General features: G+C 39.4%; 1 protein-coding gene across 6 annotated transcripts in view; it reads left to right on the top strand.

The window, feature by feature from the left end:
* The first annotated feature begins 1,015 nt into the window (after positions 1 to 1,015).
* The window catches only part of TRIM37 (tripartite motif containing 37), a 31,261-nt gene continuing 11,402 nt past the window's right edge, over positions 1,016 to 20,874 (top strand). For 4 of the 6 annotated variants that reach the window (XR_008237688.1, XM_052804947.1, XM_052804948.1 and 1 more), the window contains exons 1-17: positions 1,018 to 1,258; positions 2,895 to 2,996; positions 4,362 to 4,402; positions 5,460 to 5,576; positions 6,816 to 6,903; positions 7,717 to 7,839; positions 9,159 to 9,282; positions 11,206 to 11,273; positions 13,507 to 13,631; positions 15,017 to 15,067; positions 15,516 to 15,597; positions 17,147 to 17,223; positions 17,701 to 17,880; positions 18,630 to 18,744; positions 18,975 to 19,187; positions 19,591 to 19,727; positions 20,437 to 20,534. Coding sequence is in view for 5 of the 6 variants with exons in the window: in XM_052804947.1 (XP_052660907.1) it covers positions 1,238 to 1,258; positions 2,895 to 2,996; positions 4,362 to 4,402; positions 5,460 to 5,576; positions 6,816 to 6,903; positions 7,717 to 7,839; positions 9,159 to 9,282; positions 11,206 to 11,273; positions 13,507 to 13,631; positions 15,017 to 15,067; positions 15,516 to 15,597; positions 17,147 to 17,223; positions 17,701 to 17,880; positions 18,630 to 18,744; positions 18,975 to 19,187; positions 19,591 to 19,727; positions 20,437 to 20,534 (1,762 nt within the window). In the remaining variant the exon portion in view is untranslated. Of the gene's footprint in view, positions 1,259 to 2,894; positions 2,997 to 4,361; positions 4,403 to 5,459; positions 5,577 to 6,815; positions 6,904 to 7,716; positions 7,840 to 9,158; positions 9,283 to 11,205; positions 11,274 to 13,506; positions 13,632 to 15,016; positions 15,068 to 15,515; positions 15,598 to 17,146; positions 17,224 to 17,700; positions 17,881 to 18,629; positions 18,745 to 18,974; positions 19,188 to 19,590; positions 19,728 to 20,436; positions 20,535 to 20,874 lie in introns of all 6 variants that reach the window. The other 2 variants (XM_052804950.1, XM_052804949.1) reach the window with 2 other exon arrangements.

The raw sequence follows: 20,874 nt of genomic DNA on the forward strand, positions 1-20,874 counted from the left end.
TTAATGTTTTTAGGTTTACTTCAGCCTAATTTGAGAGAGTAAGATACCTGAAGTTTACTAGGTTCCTATAGTTTTTGTGAAAAATGATGGCTGTCAAAAGGAGAGAAATTTAGATTAGTGCCGTTCGGAAGGGAAAGACTGATTTCTGAACTCATCAATGAACTGGCTGGTCTATTTAGAGTTTGTTGGTAAGGGGAACAGGTTGTGTATCGAAGAAGAAAGGGGAGGAAACGACAGGGATAACTTGATTTTACGATGTCTGCTGCTGAGTGTGCCCTTTTACCTACAAGGTTGCTATCGCTTCACACACTTATTTAATACTGAAGCATTTAGACTTAATCGTATTGATCCATTTTCAGCGCAGGACTCGATCCTTACTCTCGCTCCCTTCAACAGCGTTAAATATTTAATTATTAGTGAAATCTGGCTAAAACAATTAAAGATACCTGTTAGTGGGTAAACGACTGCAGCTAAGATTGTGCTGCGCGTAATTTAACTGTGGCCGCGGCCCTGAGGAGCGTTACCTTTGTTTCTGAAGCCGTGCCAGGCGTGGAAAATCCATCCCTGCAGCTAGATTTTGTTTAGCGCTGCCTACTCCTGAAATATTGTCGCCAGCACCGACTAACTGAGGGCAAAGCTTTTTGCCTACAAATTCCTCTGAGAAAGCAACGCCGTCCTCTCGCCTTAAATCTCCGTTCAAGCGCTGCGGTACTGCTGCTGCTGACCGCACCTGCCCGCGGCCGGAGGCTCCTCAACCACCACCCCTCTCCCGCTTTCCCAGCCGGGAGCGCCGCTGACCCGCCGTGACCCTCCAGCTCCCCCAGCCTTCCTTCTGAGCCGCAGCTGAGGGACGGCGGATCCCCCGAGCAGCGACCGGGCCGCGGCGGGAGCTCCCGCCCGCCCCACGGGCTCCGGTCCCGCCGCCGCTGACAGGGAGCTGCCACCACGCCCCGTGACGGCGCGGCGGGCGGGCCGGCTGGCATCGCGCCTGCGCAGTACGGGTGCGGCGGTTAAGCGCCGCCTCCCCTCAGCGGCCGCAGGGCGGGTTGGTGGAGGGAGGAGCTGCCCCGCTCCCCGCGAATATGGCCGGGGTCGGGGCACAGCCTCTGCCCGGCGGCTCTTAAGCCTTTTCTCCACCCCGCGCCTTACGCTCTTCACCCCCCGGGCTTGTGCGGTAGGGAGAGGGGCCGGGGAGAGCCTTCCCTCCCCCCTCCCCGCCGGCGGTGGAGCCGCCGCCATGGACGAGCAGAGCGTGGAGGTGAGCGGCTTGGGCGGCGGTTGGCGCGGCTGCGCTCGCGCTCCCTCAGGGAGGCGGGAAGGGCTGTGTGGGGGGAGCGCTGCCTCCCCCGGGGGGCCCGTCCCTCAGGCCGCGGGGGGGGGGGGGGGAGCAGGCGGGGCGGCCGCACCTTCTCCTCGGCGGGGGATGGAGAGCGGTGGGGCCGGGCCTCTCCGGCGGGAGTGGTGGGGCAGGGCGTCCTGACCTATTTACGGGTCTTGGCGGGTGGCGCCGGGGCCGCGGAGCCCCCGACAGGTCCCCCTCCCTTGTGTGAGGGGAGAGACGCCAAGCGGTACCGAGCTACGGGCGGCCCGAGAGGCGGAAAACAGATGGCAGCTCTGCGGTGGGCAGGGATGCGCATAGGAGGGAGCTTGGCTCGTCTGTGCACTGAGGAGCTGGGTAGAAAGGAAGCAGGATGTAAAGAGGTGGTATTTCTAGGTGACACGCAGTTATTTTACATAGTCAGGGTTAGAAAAATGAACTGGAGGAGTATCGGAGGTGGATGGAGACCTGGTGCTGACAGAACCCGTCTTGGCGTGCGTGAAGGCACAATACTCAGTGGTGTCTGTCTGTAACCTGGGCAGCTTGCATGCATTGCTGTGGTCCGTATTAATGGCAGCCAAATAGGAGAAGAATTTAAAAGACCTTGTGTGATAACTTCCCATAACCCCGTGTATTGCGTTTTAATGGTTTGCAACCATTAAAGAAGACATTAATGTATGGGAGATATTGTGGTGTAAATTGAAGAGAATTCCTCGCTTTTGTGCTGATTTATAATTTCAACTGTGTGGGGAAAAAAATAGCCCATCTGAAGAATCTTTCAAAGTTCCATAGTTAAAGCCAGAACGGATCTAACTCCTGTACAATACAGAACGTAAAACTTTATCAGTGAAAAAATCTGTTGATACAGAAAGCAAACATAGCTTGGCATTTGAAAATACCTTTCTCATTTTGAGAATGGAGAGGGATGAGGTGGTTGTATTCTAGAACAAAATGCTTCTCTCTTCAAATGGGTATAGTAAAAACATATGTTGAAGTGTATTTTTGTTGCCCAAGATTAATAAGGTGGGGTGTGAGGGGGTGTAGAAATTGTGGCGCTAGTGCTAATGGTAGACCTTAAAAGAATGCAGGTCTTACAAAAGTCAAAAAAATGCCACGTCCAATTCAACCCCTCTCGTTAGCATTCTGTACAATACATACATGCACTTACCATGCTTTTGAATTAGTTAGTGCCAGTACATTGAAACTCGTGGGTTCAGAATCTGCAGGTGCAGCACAGTTTCTTCTGGCAACTGTTCAATCCCGTGTGAACACAAGCAGGAATAATATCTTGGCTACAGAAAGGCCCACTTGGAAAAAGATAAGCTGGACAAACTATTCCTTGAAGAAGAAGAAGAATAGTGTTATAAAATGGGTGCTAAGAGCTGGTGTAGGGTAGGAGAAAGTGGGGAGGGGAGCCATGGTGTTTGACTTAGCATCTGGCTCTGAGGTGCGCTCTCCGTAGCTGTTTGGAATGGGACTGCATTTATGAAACCTGGCACTCTGCCTGGAAAATAAATGCAACTCTGATATGTTTCAAGTGTGTGGCTTAACAATAGTGATAATCTACCCTTTGCAGAGCATTGCTGAAGTATTCCGATGTTTTATTTGTATGGAGAAATTGCGTGATGCACGTCTGTGTCCTCATTGCTCCAAGCTGTGCTGTTTCAGTTGTATTCGGGTGAGTTTGCTTATTATAGTTTATTCTTGCAAATATATGAACTTAAAAACTACTGATCTTATGAACATGCTCTTGCTCTCTTGCTTCTTTCTTGCCCCTTTTCCTGGAGTTCCAAGGATTCCTTTTTCCTGCTCTGTGCTCTTTAGTTTCCCTTTCAAAATCTTTTATGACACCCTGAGGAAAAACTAGGCAGTCTGTGCATTGCATTCAGTAGTGCTAATTATAGGGACTATCTGGAATAATTGCTTTTAAGAAACAGACATATAATGATCCCTTCTTTAGCATCTTTTGAGAGTCAGTGATGCCTGTATGGAAGACGAAAGTTGGGACAGGAATCAAACGCTGACTTTGCATCTGTCAGTGTGGAGCACTGGAAGGTCATAACATCACCTCTTGTCATATTTGAGATGTTTTAAAATGCTTACCAAGCCAGTATGATATGATCAGATATGGGCTACATCTTCCTCAAGGGAGTCTGGTGTAGCAGGCTGAAGCAGCATCTGAAATACCTCAGTTCATTTATTAAGGTTATGGTTACCAACGCCTAACACTTCAGTTCCAACTCCAGGCGCTGTTACGTGTTAAGTGTAGTGGGAGAGGGTTCAGCCGAGGTTTTCAGACCTCGGGTAGTATTTCCAGAAATCGGAACAATCATCATTCACTTTGAAAGCTCTGACAAGATCTATATGTGAAGGATTCACGCTACCTATTAAGAATGTTGGATGACATACCATTGCTGGGTGGTGAGAGATTATTCATGAGAAGCTTTAAATGTAGTAGTGAGCTGACAAATACAAGCCCTTCAACTGCTGAGCTTTTACACTTGTGAGTTATAGTGGGCAGGTGAAGTTCTTTCCTCAGCTACTTGTCTTTGGAGCCTTCTGGAAGAGAAACGTTCAGAGGATCCTTGTGGATTTGATCATCGAACTGCAGGTATCTAACTTGCATATAAATAGCTCGAGAGGAAGAAGTAAGTTACCTTGAAGACGAATAACTTAGGCTCCAAAAAAGACACTTTATCTTTTGCTTTCTTTTGTTGAAACATGCCCTTTAGTCTATGACTATGGGAGTCAGCACCAGGTGTGTGGTTTTTAATGGAATATTTGGTACCTTAAAATTCTCTGTATAATTTTAACTGAAGTGTCTCTGACATCTAAAGAAAAGTGGTTGCTTTGTTACTAAGATACAAATAGCAGCTTCTGCTGTGACTAAGTGGTTGAACAGTTAAATTACAAAACTGTAAAAAAAGGAAAAAATATAGAAAGATGGTAATAAGAAGTAAGTCCTAATTAACAATAGAATGTACTTGCTTGCAGTTCTCTTCTTACAGTCTCTTTAAAAATGTTTTTCCTTTTTCCTTCATAGCGTTGGCTGACTGAACAAAGAGCTCAGTGCCCTCATTGTAGGTAAGGTATTCTTAATATCAGAAATAAATTATCAGGAATTAGGTGTACTGTCCTGTTATGATAGATCTTTTTTCAGTGCAGTTGCACTATATTTGTAAGCTTGATTTTTGAGACCTGCCTGCAGTTACTATAAAAGTTTACCCTGGTGTAATACTTACTTGAAAATATGTTCTAGTTTTGGGACAAGCTAAGCAAGATCCTTGTTCTTCTCCTATTACACTGCTGGTTTTGGTGCACGTAGTTGGTGTAATAAGAATAACTAGATGGTATTCCCAACTCTTCATATTCTTGCGAGAGTCAGAGACCAGCAAGTTCAGTTTTCAGACTGAAATGTGTACTTTTTTTTTATACCTATAATTTGTGAGACTTACTTTGTGTTGCAGATTTGTCTGAGAGGTAGCTACAATGTGTTGTTTGTTTTGGTTTTTTTAATACAATGCCCCACCCCATCCTCCCAAGCCTTGGCACTCCTTAGCACTTCTAGTTCTTGAGTACCTAGCCATTCTAGCTCTTGATAAACCAAAAATTGGAAGGTAGCATATTCTTTCCCCTAAGGGAAGGGAGGTATTTAAAAAACAACTAACCAACCATTTCTGCAGAACTTTTAAAATATTCAGCTATTGAAGTATTTGATCAATAGCTCTAAAATGCTTGTAAGGAGGTAAATATATCTGCATTTTACAAAGGTGATAATTGAAGCACTGCAATGAGGATGGTTGAAAAATGAGAGAAATTGAAGAAGCACTGAGAAATGAAATTATTTGCCCAGCGTTATCCAGGAGCCTATCAAGAAATCTGGAAATAGTTCTTGGGTTCCCCATGTAGCTATTCTGTATGTCATTGTGGGGTGGTTCATTGTGGTTCCTGCCTCCACCCAGCCCCCAAATGAGCAAATCAACTTAAAACTTTTTTTTTTTTTAAATAACTAGTACAGCTTCAGCTTTTTGCCTATGACTTTTCCAATAGTGTAGAATCGATTAACTGAATTCACTTCAATGCTTCTCTTTTAGCTCCTGGAGCTAAGTTCTTGCTCTAACTCTAGCCATGCTTCTTGCAGAGCCCCGCTGCAGCTACGAGAGCTTGTAAACTGTCGTTGGGCAGAAGAGGTCACGCAACAGCTTGATACACTTCAACTGTGCAATCTCACAAAGCATGAAGAAAATGAAAAAGACAAGTAAATGGAGCATTCTTCACATAAAGCATTTTGCAGTTTGCCTTATATGAGTGGGCTTTTAATTTCAGCTTATTATTAAAATCAGGGAACAAACTGATAACTTAAAAGCTGATTTGTGCTCAATGTATCAGCTAAAAGTTGGAGTTAATTTCTGTCGTACGTAATGGAACGAGAAAAGCTCTTCAGTGTCTTTGACTAGCGAACTACTACTATTTCTAGTTTGACTCAATATAGTAAATGAGAGATATGAGAAACACGAAGGGCAGTAACACTTCTTAAGGCTCTTAGTTAGCCCTTCTTAATGACCATACATCTGAAGTAAGTTGTCTCTTAATGGCTTGCTCATTTGGCAGTCCCATTAAGACTATGGGTACTGATTTGGTATCTCAGCACATAAAAGCAGAGAAGCTGTTCTGAGAAGATGTCTTCTAGTCCCTTGCAAAAATGTAATTGATAAACTCAGTTTGAGATCAAAGAAAATATATAAAGTCCCACAGAAAGCACTACTGTTGCTGTATCTGTCACGTTACTGCTGTTCATTCTCCTTCCTTGTCTTTGGAGCCTCCTGTATTTTCTGATATATTCTCTTCCTAGGAGCAAATGTCAGTACTTTGTCAGCAGGCTTTTCTCCTGGTTTTATCCCATTACCGGTGCTATTATGTGTTTGAAGATACATGCCGGAGATTTGGGGGAGAAAAGTGTGAGAAGCAGCATTGTGTTCTATGCCTGCCTCCTCCCCAAGTTCCTGAATCCTAATGGAGGGGGAATGGAGAGGCATGTATTTTAGGTCTGGCCTGGTCTGTGCTCGGTTTGTTGATTGATGCTGTTCCTGAAATTTTAAGAACTGACAAAGATCATTTTTTTCCAAAAAGCTTATGAGCCATTGCTCTGTGGTTACTTTAGGTAGTGTATGATTAGGATTTTAATGATGTGAAATATTAACTTCTAGAATTCTGAGCTTGATTTGTTGACGATATCCTTTATCTGCTGGGTAGAAATCCAGTTTTAGTAATGTACTTTCTCTCTATCTCTGTGAAGTACTACCTGAGAGAATACTAAGAGCCATGTTTATTTTACAAAAGGTATTTACTGAATACATGTAGTATTCTTGCAAAGCTATACTGATGTTTTGTGCTTTACTCTCAGTATCAGGCAGCAAAACAAGTGAAAATATTAAATTGAGTTTGCAGAAAATTCGTAGGTATTTTCTGATGATGATATGTGTATTTTTCATTTAAGGTGTGAAAATCATCATGAAAAGCTTAGTGTTTTCTGCTGGACTTGTAAGAAGTGTATCTGCCACCAGTGTGCGCTTTGGGGAGGAATGGTAAGAAGAGGCTTGCTTATATGCACATAGAAATGCTATGAAACTGTTGTTACGGCTATTGAATTGCCATGCAAATACTGTAGTTGTACGTGTATTTATAACTTAATGTGACTATTGGTTGTGAAATGTGATACCTTCTGTTTATAATTAGAGAGGCAAATTGAATTTTTGCCAAAAGGAGGTCAAAATTACCTTCCTTGTTATAAACTTCGTGATGTCTTGGACAATCTGTAGGTGGTGCTGAGAATTTTACGGGCAAAGGAAGAAGTCTTTCTCAGAAAATACAGATAACACTTAGGTTATTTAAACATCGTGGCCTGTAATCTTGAATGTCTTCAAAGCTGTATTAGTAGCACAGTTCACCATACTGTTCGTTATGCTTTCAGTTGAGAATTCCAAGGAGAGGCTGCTGTCATTGTTTGGAATATAAAAGGTTAACAGTGTGCTTTGGGAAGGGTGTTTTAATAATAATAATAATAATAATAAAAATAAAATAACCCTTCTAGCGTTATTTGATTTGTTAGAGAATTGCACAGTGAATGAAGCAGTTTATTTTTGGAGGACTGTTGAGGCTCCAAATAACTCTTGACAGGAAGCTTTGATGGTATGAAAGCCAAATTCTTGACTTCTTATGAAGGGAAGTGAAAGACAGACTTCCTACATACAATCTGCTTTGGAACTTTTCCAAAATGAGTGATACACTAGGCAGCTTTCTTCCCCTCTCTTCCAGTAATTTAATAGGAGTGGAATAAAGTTAAAATGAGATGCTCTATTATTCTCCACCTCCTCCCCTCCCTTTTTCTTTTTTAACAGCATGGAGGACATACTTTTAAGCCACTGGCAGAAATCTATGAGCAACATGTCACAAAAGTAAATGAAGAAGTGGCAAAGCTTCGGAGAAGACTCATGGAATTGATCAGTTTGGTGCAAGAAGTGGTAAGAAATCAGTCCAAGATAATGTTAAAGTTTTCCTGTAGTACGCCATTTCATATGCTCATGATGTTTTCAGTACCTGTTTAGAAGCTGTTGCTTCTGTGAAGGTAATCAGATTATCCCATAGACAGATATTTTTACTTTTTAGTTATACTCTTTTTATACAATGTGGAAAGATTAACATATTCTCAATACTGGTTTTGTAGTTGCCAGACAGAAGATGATGTGACTTAGCTAACAGGGAATTTTTCTTTGGGTGTATGCTATATAAAAGCTAGAGTTGCGCAGTTCTCTGAAAGACTTTTTTTGTCAACACTTACAAAAGTGCAGTCTGCCATGCTAAACAAGTATAAAAATGCTTTACTCTAATAAAGCTTGTTTTCCTTTCTTTAGGAGAATAAACTATAAGTATATTTGAGCCTACAGGATGGGCTGTAAAGCAGCTTACCAGTTAGAGATTTGAAGTTTGTGTACCTCCTTTTTCTTCCCCATAAGGGTAAATGTGTTAGACATCCAAATATCCACTTGTTCAGCTTCGACAGTTTCAGTGGGAATTCTAACAATTCAATACAATTTCTTGTATTTTAGGAAGGATTATTTTTGTGTTCTGCTGAATGCTGTTACATTTATTGTATAGTCTTTGTGCAGATAAAATAAGGGTTTTTTAAACAAGTTTCCGTATGGTTTTTGTCTATGCTATTATTCAGGTAGTTGTTTGCCACATGCTGTGGTAGGTTAGCTCTGCTTCAGCTTAAATGTGACTTATATCACCAGGTGGGCTACCTGTATTTGTGAAATGTTGAGAGGATGGTGGCCTTCACCTTCTGGCGTGAAGAGCGCAATTTTTATCAAATTGTTCTTGTTACCAAGAAGGTAACTTTTCTGTGCTGCCCAAGTTACAGAAGAGAAACTGGCAGTTGTATTTACAAATTTTGATGCTAAAGAATCCCCATATGACAAATCTCTATGTAATGAGAAAATGTTGCTCAACTTTACTGTTAACCTGTGGTCACCCACCAGAGGGCACGCTTATGTATTCAGTAAAAGTCAAAGGATATTTACAGCTGGCAGCAGGAATAGCCTGTAATACAGCTCATCTGAAAACACATTCCTGTTTTCTTATTCTGAACATGCAAGCTTCAGTAAGACCAGGATTACCTTTTTTTTTTTTCCCCTCATAGAAAAATAGGGCTGGAGGGGACTCTAGGGAGGCCTAGGCATTTCTGGGATCTGAAAGAGTGGAGTCAACGCGTAAATGAGTGAAACATGTAAAAGTGTGAAAGCTTTGTTTTTGTGCATGTTTTTCCTGAACCCTGTTTTAGGAGAGGAATGTGGAGGCAGTGCGTAGTGCAAAGGATGAACGAGTTCGGGAAATCAGGAATGCAGTGGAGATGATGATTGCCCGGTTAGACACTCAGCTGAAGAATAAGCTCATAACATTAATGGGTAGGTATTTGCCTGATCTATTATGAGTATGAGAAATATATTAACAATGTGTAGATCTATTGAGAAACTTTCTTGCCCTGGGAGTATGACTCCTTACACACTTCGTGGTGTTAAGCAGGTTAACTGCTGACAGAAAACTTCTGCCTACAGCAACGCTTTTATTTAATTATGTAGTTACTGTGATACGGTTCTAAGTTGTTAGATGTAACCTGGTTGTATTTTGTTAGAAACTCTTGTATAATAACTTGGAGAACATTTCCACCTAATTGGAAGATGTTTAGTACCTTTCACCTGAAGTGTTTTTATACCACCATTTGTGTTAGCAAAGAAGTCCACCTCTGTAATTTGACATCTTTGTAATATATACTCCTTTTAATGTAATTTTTAAAAATTAGAAGTCAGATGTCTGGTGAGCAACAGTTTGGATCCATGCATGCAGGCAGCCTTGTCTGCAAATGAAGAACATGGCATCTGGAATCAGAGCTGCTATTTTGGTTCCTGACACTTTTGCTAGCCAGGGACTGGTCACTTCAGCTCTCCTAAAGCAACACTACTAAAAATTAAGTGTAGCTTTCAGTGAGAAGGACAGAATATTCCTCAGTTGGCTATAACTCTGTATGCTTTGCTCAGCTAATTTTGCATCTGTGCCTTGGTTATTCCATGTGTGCTTTCATTTCCATAATGCATTGATAGGAGCACATATTAAACATGACATCTTCTTGGGATATCAGTTTCTTTAGACACTCTTGAAATGTTATACTTACGACCTTAGTTTTGCAAGGTATGCCACCGGTAGATCAAAGTACACGGACAAATAGATCCTTGACCTTGTATCTATGTACTTGTCTTGGAAGTAAAAATAAGGCAGTAAAATAGCTGTGCTGAAAATGTTTCTGATTCTTGAAATCTTCACACACAGAGACACACATCAACGCTCTCTCCCCGTCACCCACCCAAAGAAAACCTGAAAAGTTCATGCTTGGAAAATGTCCCTAGCTTTGATAATGCTTGCTTTTATTCTCTTTGTTAATTTCCATTAAAACCAAAACAACATGATAAATATATATTAGCTATGTTTCAAATTCCTCTTCAAATTCATGTCAGTACTTTAACATGTTTGCTTTAAGTTAAATCCAGGATTCGTGCATTCATACATATTTTGTGCCTATATTGAATACAGTAATCAGTCACAAGATTTGTTTTTGTGTGTACTAAAATACCAGTACTGTAAAGAGCAGTCTTAAAGCTGTGATAGAATGTCTGGTTAACATTTTGTCCATGTAACACCTTTTTTTTTTTTTTTTTTTTTTTTTCCTAACAACTGCCAAATACTCTTCAGGTATGTAATCTATGACGGAGACAAAGTAAATCTCCATGATAGAGAACTGACAAATGCGACTTAGGTTTTTATTCTTTCTCATCATGGTCTTCATGCTAATTGAAATGCACAAACACACTTAAACATTGTTTGTTCTTTTTGTAAAGAAAACACTTAAACAACCAAGTCAAGAGAAATAGTGGCTTTTAGGAGAAGAGTGTCAGCTAATATAAAAGAGGCTTGTCTGGATGACAGCAAATTCAATGAAGTCAAACCTGCTTTTTTTTTTTTTTTTTTTTGTCCAAAAAAGCACCCCAAAACAACAAACCTGCCATTTCTGGGACACAGAATGTTTCATTACTGTCCTAACCTCAAGTGAGTTTTTCACTACAGCTCTAATTAAAAATGTAAGCTTGCTTTTAAAAATGCTTTCTCAATCAACCTTGGTATATTTAGAAATCCTTTACCTGAGTAGGTTCTGGGGCAGCTTCCAGGTAAAAAAAAAAAAAAAAAAAAAAAAAAAAAAGAAAATCTCAGTTTCTTAAAATCCAGTGAGCGTGTCTTTTTTTTTTTTTCTTTAAACATGTCTTCTTTTCTTTAAACAGGTCAAAAGACATCGCTTACTCAAGAAACTGAACTTCTGGAATCCCTGCTTCAAGAAGTCGAACATCAGGTGATTGTGAAAAGAGCTGAAATGTAGCATTACATAGATCCCTCCTCAATCGGCCTTTCTTATCATTTTATTTATTTTTAAACTATTAATTGATGGATATTTCTTGAGGGTATCTTTTCATTTAAGTGGCCTTAGGTTGCAGAATTTCTTCTTAAAAACAAGTATGTCTTCTAGAAATAATGAAAGGTCTTCTGTTGCTTGAAAAACTAGTACAGGAATTAATAGCAATATCATATAAAACTACACGGTTATGTGTTTGTTTAAGGTAACTTAGTGTTTAGACGGTGTGGGTAGATTCTGTTGGTTCTGCCGCTACCAACTGCATATGAATAGTGGTGGCTATAAATGGAGAATAAACAAAAATGTTCTGTTTCTCTTTGTGCTTTGGAGGAAAACTGAACTGGTTCTAGTTCTTTCACTCCTGTCCATGTGTCTTTCCAAGAGGATGACATGGTAGCACTTTTTTCATCTTGCTTCTAGCTATGTAAGTTCAGCTTTTGTAAAAGAAATTTTCAAGTTCTGCAGAGCTTGATTGTACTTGCCCTGAACAATTTCTGCTTGCTCTGAGGAAACAGAAGGGTTTTCTTTCTTCAGGCGTTACTGCATCCAGTAGTTATCTTTCAGCAGTTTGACATTTTAAGTTGGAGATGGGGGCTAAGCTTCTTTGTGAGTGATGCCTCTTGTCCTGTATTCCTTTTCGTTCCCTGCACTGCTTTTGATTCAGTAAGAATGCTAAGCTGGCTTTATCACCTGATCGGTGATTATCGTGTTCTCCTTGCACTTGTACTTATTTCATACCTGTGATGGAATGTCTTAGTTGAAGAATTGATGACATCAGGAGGATGGGTGCTCCTGCATACCGCGCATCAGCATTTTTTTGTCTGTTCTGTCGTTGAGAGCTCTCTGCTTATACATTATTCAGAAATTACTTATGTTGCAGTCCAGGTGAGGACCTTCTAGATCCTGAAGAGCAGTGTGTATGCAACTCTGCAGATCTGCTTCTCTTTTGCAGGAAAAAACCCAGTAAAATAATAACAAATTTGTGCTAGTGAAACATTACCTCTTCTCCTCCAAAAATAGGAGGAAAAGTTTAGTTAGTAAAAAAATTGTGAGAAGATGCAGACATCTGGCAACTGTGTAGGTCTCTACTGCTTATTTAAAGTCATCATGTATGTCTTTGTCAAGAGAGGCTTTGAATTTCATATTCTTTTTGTGAAAGTAATATAATTATTTGAAGAACTTACAGCAAAAACATCACTTTTTAAAACGTACATATTAGTCTCACTTAAGCCTGACAAAGTTTGAAATGTAAGTTTAAGATGTTTTTCCAATGTTTAAAGTATAAACAAGAAGCAGAGTAGGTTTGTCTCCTTTACTAAAGAGGTTTACAAATACAGTACTAGCTATTCAAGGAATATCTAAGATTAGTTGGGTTTGGTTTGTTGGGTTTTTTTTTTCCTAAATCTGGAAAAAAAAAAAAGACCTTTGTTATTACACTGGTTTTGTAAGATATCTCGAATTAAGTGGATTGAAGTGGGGGTTTTGGCCTGCTATTTAAGATAATATAGGCTTTGTTTTGTTCAAATTTGGATGGACAAAAAAAGGTACAGTGCTTGGCAATACAGCAGTAAAGGAATAAATAAAACATGAAAGAACTGTCTAATGTCACAGGAGCTTGTATTGCTGTGTTGTGATGTATTTGAGCAAATTATCCCAATGGCTAATTAAGTGTCCTTTCCAGATTGGTTTACTTTGTTATTGTTGCCTAAACACAGTAATAGATGTGACTTAGTATTAATCAGACATCTTATATATTTTTTAGTTTAACCCAAGTGAAGTACATAGTAGTTGCTGTAACTTTCATTGTAGAATTTCACAGTCTTAAATATTCAGGACTTCACAGATGTGTTGTGCAGGCTTTGGACTGAGACGGAATTAGAATTCCTAACAGAAATTTTAGAACACATGACTATCGGCTATCATAGGCAAATTCTTAGTCTTAAGAGCTGACAGTTTCAAGGGAAATAAAACCCAAACAAATGAAGAAAACAAACAAACAAAAAAACCCCAACCAAAACCCTCCAAGCTTCATTTTACTTTGCATTGTGGGTAATCTTTCTGAAGCTGTGACAGCCATGCAATTTATTTGTTTAAAAACAAAAGCAGTCAAAACCTATGGTTTCTACTAATGACATAAGGATTTTTTTCCTTCTTTTTTTTTTTCCCCATATAGTTACGATCGTGCAGTAAAAGTGAGTTGATATCCAAAAGTTCAGAGATTCTGATGATGTTCCAGCAGGTTCATCGGAAGCCTATGGCCTCGTTTGTCACTACTCCTGTCCCCCCAGACTTCACAAGGTAAGCATTCAGTTTCCTTTCTGTTGTAATTTGAACCTGAAAGCCATCTTACAAAGATTTGTTTTGCTTGTTAAAAAATGTTTAAAGTAACTTAGAGGAGAGTAACTCTCACTTTACTGTACCACTGCGTGGAGGAGGATGTTCCGGTGAGTCTGGGAGGTAGATGTATTCTTATGTACGTCAGCCTTTTGTAAAACTAGGACAGGAGAGTACCACTGTCTTTTAACATGTGGATTTGAAAGAGTGGCTGATAGGTGGCTGATAGATAGGTTGCTGGAGAGCTTGCCTGATACCTGCCTCTAGCGAAGGGTGGTCATACTTCACAGCTACATGAGCTATGGCAATGGTAATCTGTGGGGTAACATGATTTGGTCCACTTCTGTGTTAAATTTGATATCTCTGACTGAATTTGGGTCCAGGCTTATACACTGAAAATGGTAAACTGCTTAACTTAACTCTTCTTAGTAACCTAAGCTGCAAGTAGGCTTTTCTGTTCCAGCAAGCCTTATTTTATGTCTGTAGTCCCTGCTGGGGAGTCAGGACAGTGGGTTCCAGCTGACAATTTTTTTTCTCTTTTACACTTAGTTTACTGATTTGTCCTTTTTCTCTTATTATTGGGTCATTCAGTATATAATTGCAAGGCTCTCATGAGATGCCTCTGCAGGTCACCTTAATTCAGAATATACAGCCAAAATCACTTCATAGCACATTTCTTCATAAAAAGAGTGCTGAGTTCTGAGGAAGTCTGTTGAGAGTTTAGGCTAGCTGGCTGAAAAGCGTCTCCAAAAAATTGGTAGTAGGAGGTCTTAAAAGAATTCCTCAAATAATGTTGTGTTCTCTAGCAAAAGTCAGTTTGGCTTGCTTTTAAATGCAATCTCAAAACTCTTTTTCCTGACATGTTTTCTGAAAAGAATAATTAAATGCCCCTCTGAGGAGGGTTTAAATCTGAATGTTCATTTTCCAATGGCAGTAAGGTATCTCCTGCTCTGAAACACAAACCATTTAAGCTTTGTGCTTTCAGCCATGCAATAGTTTCATCCTTTCTAGAACTAGCAAGGAGTCTTACATTAAAAATTCACCATATTAAGAGATTATTAGCCATCACAGATAAAAAGGGCAAATCCTCTTAAATGCTTTTGGTTGCTCTTCCCTTCATAACATAAAATACTTGTTTTATTGTGTGATGTCACATGAAGAGGTACTGGGGAGAAGGCTTATAAATGGAATTTTCAGAAGTACTGAAATAACCCAGTGTAGTCCTAGTGAATTTCAGTGGCTCTGGTGACCTAAATCATCTTAAATGCTTCTGAAGATTCCAAAAGTTGGGATTTTTAATGTCATGTTATTCAACTCTAATATATTTATTTCCCTCCCACCCCTCCCAGTGAATTGGTTCCAGCCTATGACTCAACTACATTTGTCTTGGAAAACTTCAGGTAAGAATGTATCTTAAATTACTGTGCATATTGGGAAGCTTTTTCTGCTTCTTCTCTACATGAGTAGTATTTTTTAAAATGCAGAATAGCCTCTACAGGAAAACCATTGGGTTGGAACTAAGCTATAGGAATTCAGTCAAAAACCTCTTGTTTACCAGGTGAACAATTAACCCTAGCTAAACTGTTAGCTAGAAAAGTTTTCCATGATAAAGGCAAACTACTTGTTTTTCTCTTCTAAAAAAAGATTGGATAATTTTGCAAGGAATACATAAATTTATATGGACACTTAACATTTTGGATGGGCCTCATAAGCTGGTACATGCTCTGTTTAGGAAGAAGGATGGTTCTAGAGTGTAAGAGTGCAAGTGTGTATGCAGCTTACTAGTTCATGGAGGGTTTTGCTTTGTCCCAATAGCAAACTTTTTTTTTTTTTTTTCTTTCTCAATAGTACGTTGCGTCAGCGAGCTGATCCTGTTTACAGTCCACCTCTTCAAGTGTCTGGACTTTGCTGGAGATTAAAAGTTTATCCAGTGAGTTATATTTCCAACTAGAGTTGTTATTCCATCCAAAACACTTAATCAGCATTCATATGCTTCTTTTGTAAGGAAACACCAGGTGGTCTCTTCTCATGTTGTATATAAAAAGCAGTATGAAAAGAACGTAATAAGGTTGTAGAGTTGATCACCAACCATTGGAGTATCCCCTCTCTGCTGCCAGATATCCAGCATGAACATTGTCAGTATAGTTAATCTGGTTAATTTAAAAGCAATTAAAAATGGGTCTTACCAGTATGCCATAGGAATAGATATTTTTACCCTTTCTGTCTGAGTGGGTTTTGCAGATGTTTCTTACAGAACTGAGGTACAGAATAACTTACATATTTATGTTTATGAATAATACTTACTTGGGAAGTTGGGAGGAGGACAAGGTATTAGTTAAAGTTGTTTTACTGTGCCTCCAGTTCTCAAATGCTGACATTAAAACGTGTGTGTTGTACTAATGTCCTTTCAGTAGGCTGAATATTCAGATTTCTGAAGCAATATGTTTGTCAATGTTGGAATGTTAACCCACAAGGTGTGATTATTTTTTTTTACAGTCCACTAGTCTGGTCAGTGCTGCCAGGAAGCTCTGGCTGCTACTGCAGCTGTGTTTGGAGAAATACGGGTTTAGTGGTGGAGTACAAGTTTTGTTTGTTAGTGATTTACATGGCATCTTCAGAGAACTGCATTAATCTGTTAAGCCCATGTATGCACAGAATTGTATTCTTGCAATGCAGTGGTGGACCCCTGTGTAGGTTTTCAGAGTATTGTAAATTCAGGATTGACTATATAAGGTGTGCTGTCAGAAGGCATTAAAATTTATTTTTTAAATGGTAAGTTGAAATGTTTCTTCAACCTAGAGGATTCAAGTTGAGCCATTCTTCATCCTTGATTAAGGTGAGTGTGATGGAGGTTTTGCCATGTTTTTTCTTGATTTCTGGTGATTCTAATATTGTTTCTCAGTTAACTGACCTAACTTTTTCATGTTGCATGGGTTTTTTTCCTAAATAAATTGCTCTGCTTTCAAAAATTAAGTAGCTTTGAAATGCAGCTATATGTAAAATATTTCAGAACTAATGTTTAACCTGAGCTGTTTCCATGTTGAGAATTTGAGAATTGGACTGTAATAAACTAAGTAGATTTTTATGAGCTTTTTTACTGATTTTTCTATATGTTAAATGTTTTTCCAGTACATTGATAAGTGTTTGTCTATTCAGTCTTCCACTTAATTGAACCCCTAAAATGTTAATAGAGTAATTAAAGCTCTGTTTTGAGATTTATGTCTGAGATACCAATACTAGACTGCATATATGCTTCCAGATGCAAACTCCATGTTTCAAGATACAGTAAGAGTTCTAGGTCACAGAAGACTAAAAATCAAACTGTAGCATACAAAGTAGATTACTGCTGCAAATTCTGTATTGTTTGAAGCTGTTTTCTAAGCTTCAAGGGTGTATCAAGGTGTTTTGTTTTGTTTTTCTGGGTTTTGCTTTCTTTTTTTAATCAATTTACCTCTCAATTTTATTTTATTTATTTCAAGGATGGAAATGGAGTAGTACGGGGCTACTACCTGTCTGTGTTCTTGGAGCTGTCCGCTGGATTGCCAGAGACATCCAAGTAAGCAAACCTGTAGGAAGAGCAGCTGGTTTTTTTTCTATTGGCAAAGCATCTGGAGAGGTTTGCAAAGAATGACCTCAAGTTCTGTAGCATTGCTAGGGACTGATGCAGAGCCCTCTTGAAAAGAATAGTGGGACTTCTGTTGTCCGTTGAGCTTTGAATCATGCCCAAAGATAATATTCTAAAGTCGTTACTCAGTGGCTTTCTCGAGACAAAAAGCAAGCTGGCAAAACAACCGATAAGATTATCTGTCTCCTAGTATTCAATCCTAGAGTTGGTTTACCACTCTGCTCCCTATTACTACTTTGTTCCCCCTTGTACTGTTTATGTAAGTGTTCAGTAAAATTTTAAGACTGAGTCACCTCTTCAGCTGGGCACGCAAGCCTCCCAGGAAGTGCAGTTCTGTTAAACTTGACGCATTCTGCAATTCTGACATCTTTATTTTGGTATTAATACCTGTGATCTTCTCCTGTGTAGGTATGAGTACCGTGTAGAAATGGTTCACCAGTCCACCAACGATCCCACCAAAAACATAATTCGAGAGTTTGCCTCCGATTTTGAAGTTGGAGAATGCTGGGGTTACAACAGATTCTTTCGTTTAGACTTGCTAGCCAACGAAGGCTATTTAAACAGGCAAAATGACACTGTGATTCTAAGGTAAGGAAGACAACTTAGTGGGGCTCTCTTCTGCTATCATTTCACAGAGTATCGCACCTACTACTGAAATAGGAAATCATTAAGTAATTGAATTTTAAAAAATTTGTGACATGTTTTGTCATAAATGGATTTCATTGTCATAAGCTTTAAGGAAGAAAATGTGCAGAAGGGAGTTGTGGAAACTTTATCTCTTTCTTTGAGAAGTAGCTATGCTTGACGCTAATAAGCCTGGGTTAGACATCTGTAGCTAACTAAATTAAAGGAAAAGGGTGTTCTTTCCCCCTCCTTAGAAACAGTTGTAGTGAGCGTAGGAGAACTTTGGGAATAAAGGAAGCCTGTAACTTAGGAGAACTAATGCTGTCAATGGGAATTGCAACGTTACGACAAAATATAGAAGCTTTATCCATCTACTTCAAATAGTCTCTGTACAGTCCTACGCTTGCTCTTGTTAAATGCTTTGTAGTGTGTTAATTTTGTTAGTGTTGGTTTGTGAAGATAACCACCTATCACGTAACTGCCTCTCCTACAAAATAACTTACTGTTACTGTTCAGTGTGTTCAAGATACTGACTATAGAGGTATATGTTGTCTGTTAAGTTTATTTCATCACTAGATTTCAGGTTGTATGATGATGTTATGCAGGGCTTTTTGGATTTGGGGGGGGGTGGGGGAATAAAACCCAAACCAAACCAAAAAACCCCAACCAACCAATCAAAAACCGAAAAAAACTTTTCAAATGTTCCTTTGAAGGTTCCAAGTGCGCTCGCCGACCTTTTTCCAAAAGTGCCGAGATCAACACTGGTACATTGCTCAATTGGAAGCAGCTCAGACGAGTTACATCCAACAAATAAATAACCTTAAAGAAGTAAGCAAGATGTATATTAATGTAAAATCACGTTTTAGTGACCAGAAATTATCTGGTTTAGGTTACAATGTTCATGTTTGACAGTTGTGTTTATTTGGGTTGCTATTGGTAGTTTGATGTTGGCATTATTAAACGAGTATATATGCAAGTGAACAAACATACTTGATTTGATGATGATGCTCCATTGTCGTCTTCTATGTATACTTTTGTGTATCCTTCTAATATTTAAGAGACTTGCGATTGAACTTTCCCGGACTCAGAAATCACGAGGCATTTCACCTCCAGACACTCATCTTAGTCCCCAGAATGACGATGGTCCAGAAACAAGATCAAAGAAATCTGGACAAAGCACTGAAATACTACTTGAGAATGTTGCTGCTCCAGGACTAGTGCGAGATAGCAAGGAAGAGGAGGAAGAGAAGATCCAGCATGAAGACTTTAATGTAGGAATTATCTTTTTCCTGGCTCTTTGTTTATGTGTAGCTTTTTATGATAGGATAGCAGTAGAAACATAGATGAACTTCTGAACTGTAAATTGGATTTATTATCCTCTGGATGGAAATAGGAGATAACACAGTTGAGAGCTAGCAGTGAGAGATGACACTAGAGAGATGTTCCAGAACAGAGCTAATAGATCCTACCACAAAAAAGTTTCCAAGCTGCAGCTGAAAAATCCAACTTCTGTATTTGTTACCAGCCTTTATTGTGCTTTGAGACCCTTCTAACTCCTGCATGATAGTGTGACAGTCTGGGGAGAGGTGGTTTCTGTTGATAGCTTTTGGTGAATGCATTAAAGTGCCACTGAAATGTTTCTTTTTATAAAGATGTGTTCTGTTTTTCCTGTAGCATGAGCTCTCTGATGGTGACTTGGATATAGATCTTGCTGGAGAAGATGAGGTGAACCACCTTGATGGTAGCAGCTCTTCAGCTAGTTCGACAGCAACTAGTAACACTGAAGAAAATGATATTGATGAAGAAACTATGTAAGTAACTTAAAATGCTTTTCAGATCATCAACTTGTCTCCCAGGGTAATCATCCTAATATTCCAATGGAAACTGATACATTTGCTGTATCACAATTGGTTGTGGGGAGGATTCTAGTGCAATATGAGGGGTGTTTCCTATACTGGAAACAAAATGAACTGATATAGTTAACACTAAACATTGAATTTTCAGTTAGTTAGTTACTGTCTTTCTGATCTCTTCATTTATTTTAGTGTGGTATTCTGTCTTTGACAAGTGATAGTCTGTGAAGGTTCTTTCCCAAAACACTATTAAGAAATCTGTTTCTACGCTGTAACGAAAGAGAGGTTTGGTATTAGGAAGTGTTGTAGGAGAGTGATAATAAGGACAGTTACTTAAACTAGAGAATTTAAGGTTCTTAGCTGAGACGATGTCAAATCCTAGAATCTTCATTAAAACATGAGAATGTGTTGTAACACATACAAATATAGAAGTTTGCAGGATCAGATTTTACAGTCTAGATATGTATGGCACTTTTGGACTCTTGGTTAGTGAGTCAGTCATTTAATTAACACACTTTTGATTTGTTCAGTTTGTGTAGCTTGGAATGCAGAAAATACTATTTACAGTGCTTCATGTTGTTTTCAAGGTGTGTGCCGTAACCTTTAACAAGAGCTGAAAAAAGCTAATAATTGTATTCTCCTTTTTCCACCCCAATCATCTCCTAAGGTCTGGAGAAAATGATGTGGAATATAGCAGTAATATGGAGTTGGAAGAAGGAGATCTCATGGAGGATGCAGCAGCCGCTGCTACTCCTGGAGCATCAGGTATGAAAAACAGCCTTCAGAATTCCCACATATGCGAAACGCTGCTGGATTCCTTCCCCTGTTCTTCTTGGAAGGAAGACCAAGCTGTGTGTTCTGCAGGCATTTCTATTTTTGGAAATGCTGCATCATGTGGTTTGTACTGATTATTGCAGTGTAGCAGAAACATTTCATTGGTGCATTAAAAAAGAGGGAGAAATTTTCTGAATGTGCTTGTGTAAAAATGATGCATAAGTTTGGAGGGAGGCTTTTTTGCCTCTTTGAAACCACTTCCATTCTGATCAAAAGAGTAGACTGACAAGCAATTTTTACTGATGTCTGTGTGGCCCCTGAACGCGTGACA

The sequence above is a fragment of the Harpia harpyja genome, chromosome 12 (assembly GCF_026419915.1).
Source record: "Harpia harpyja isolate bHarHar1 chromosome 12, bHarHar1 primary haplotype, whole genome shotgun sequence".
In the NCBI taxonomy this organism is placed as follows: Eukaryota; Metazoa; Chordata; class Aves; order Accipitriformes; family Accipitridae; genus Harpia; species Harpia harpyja.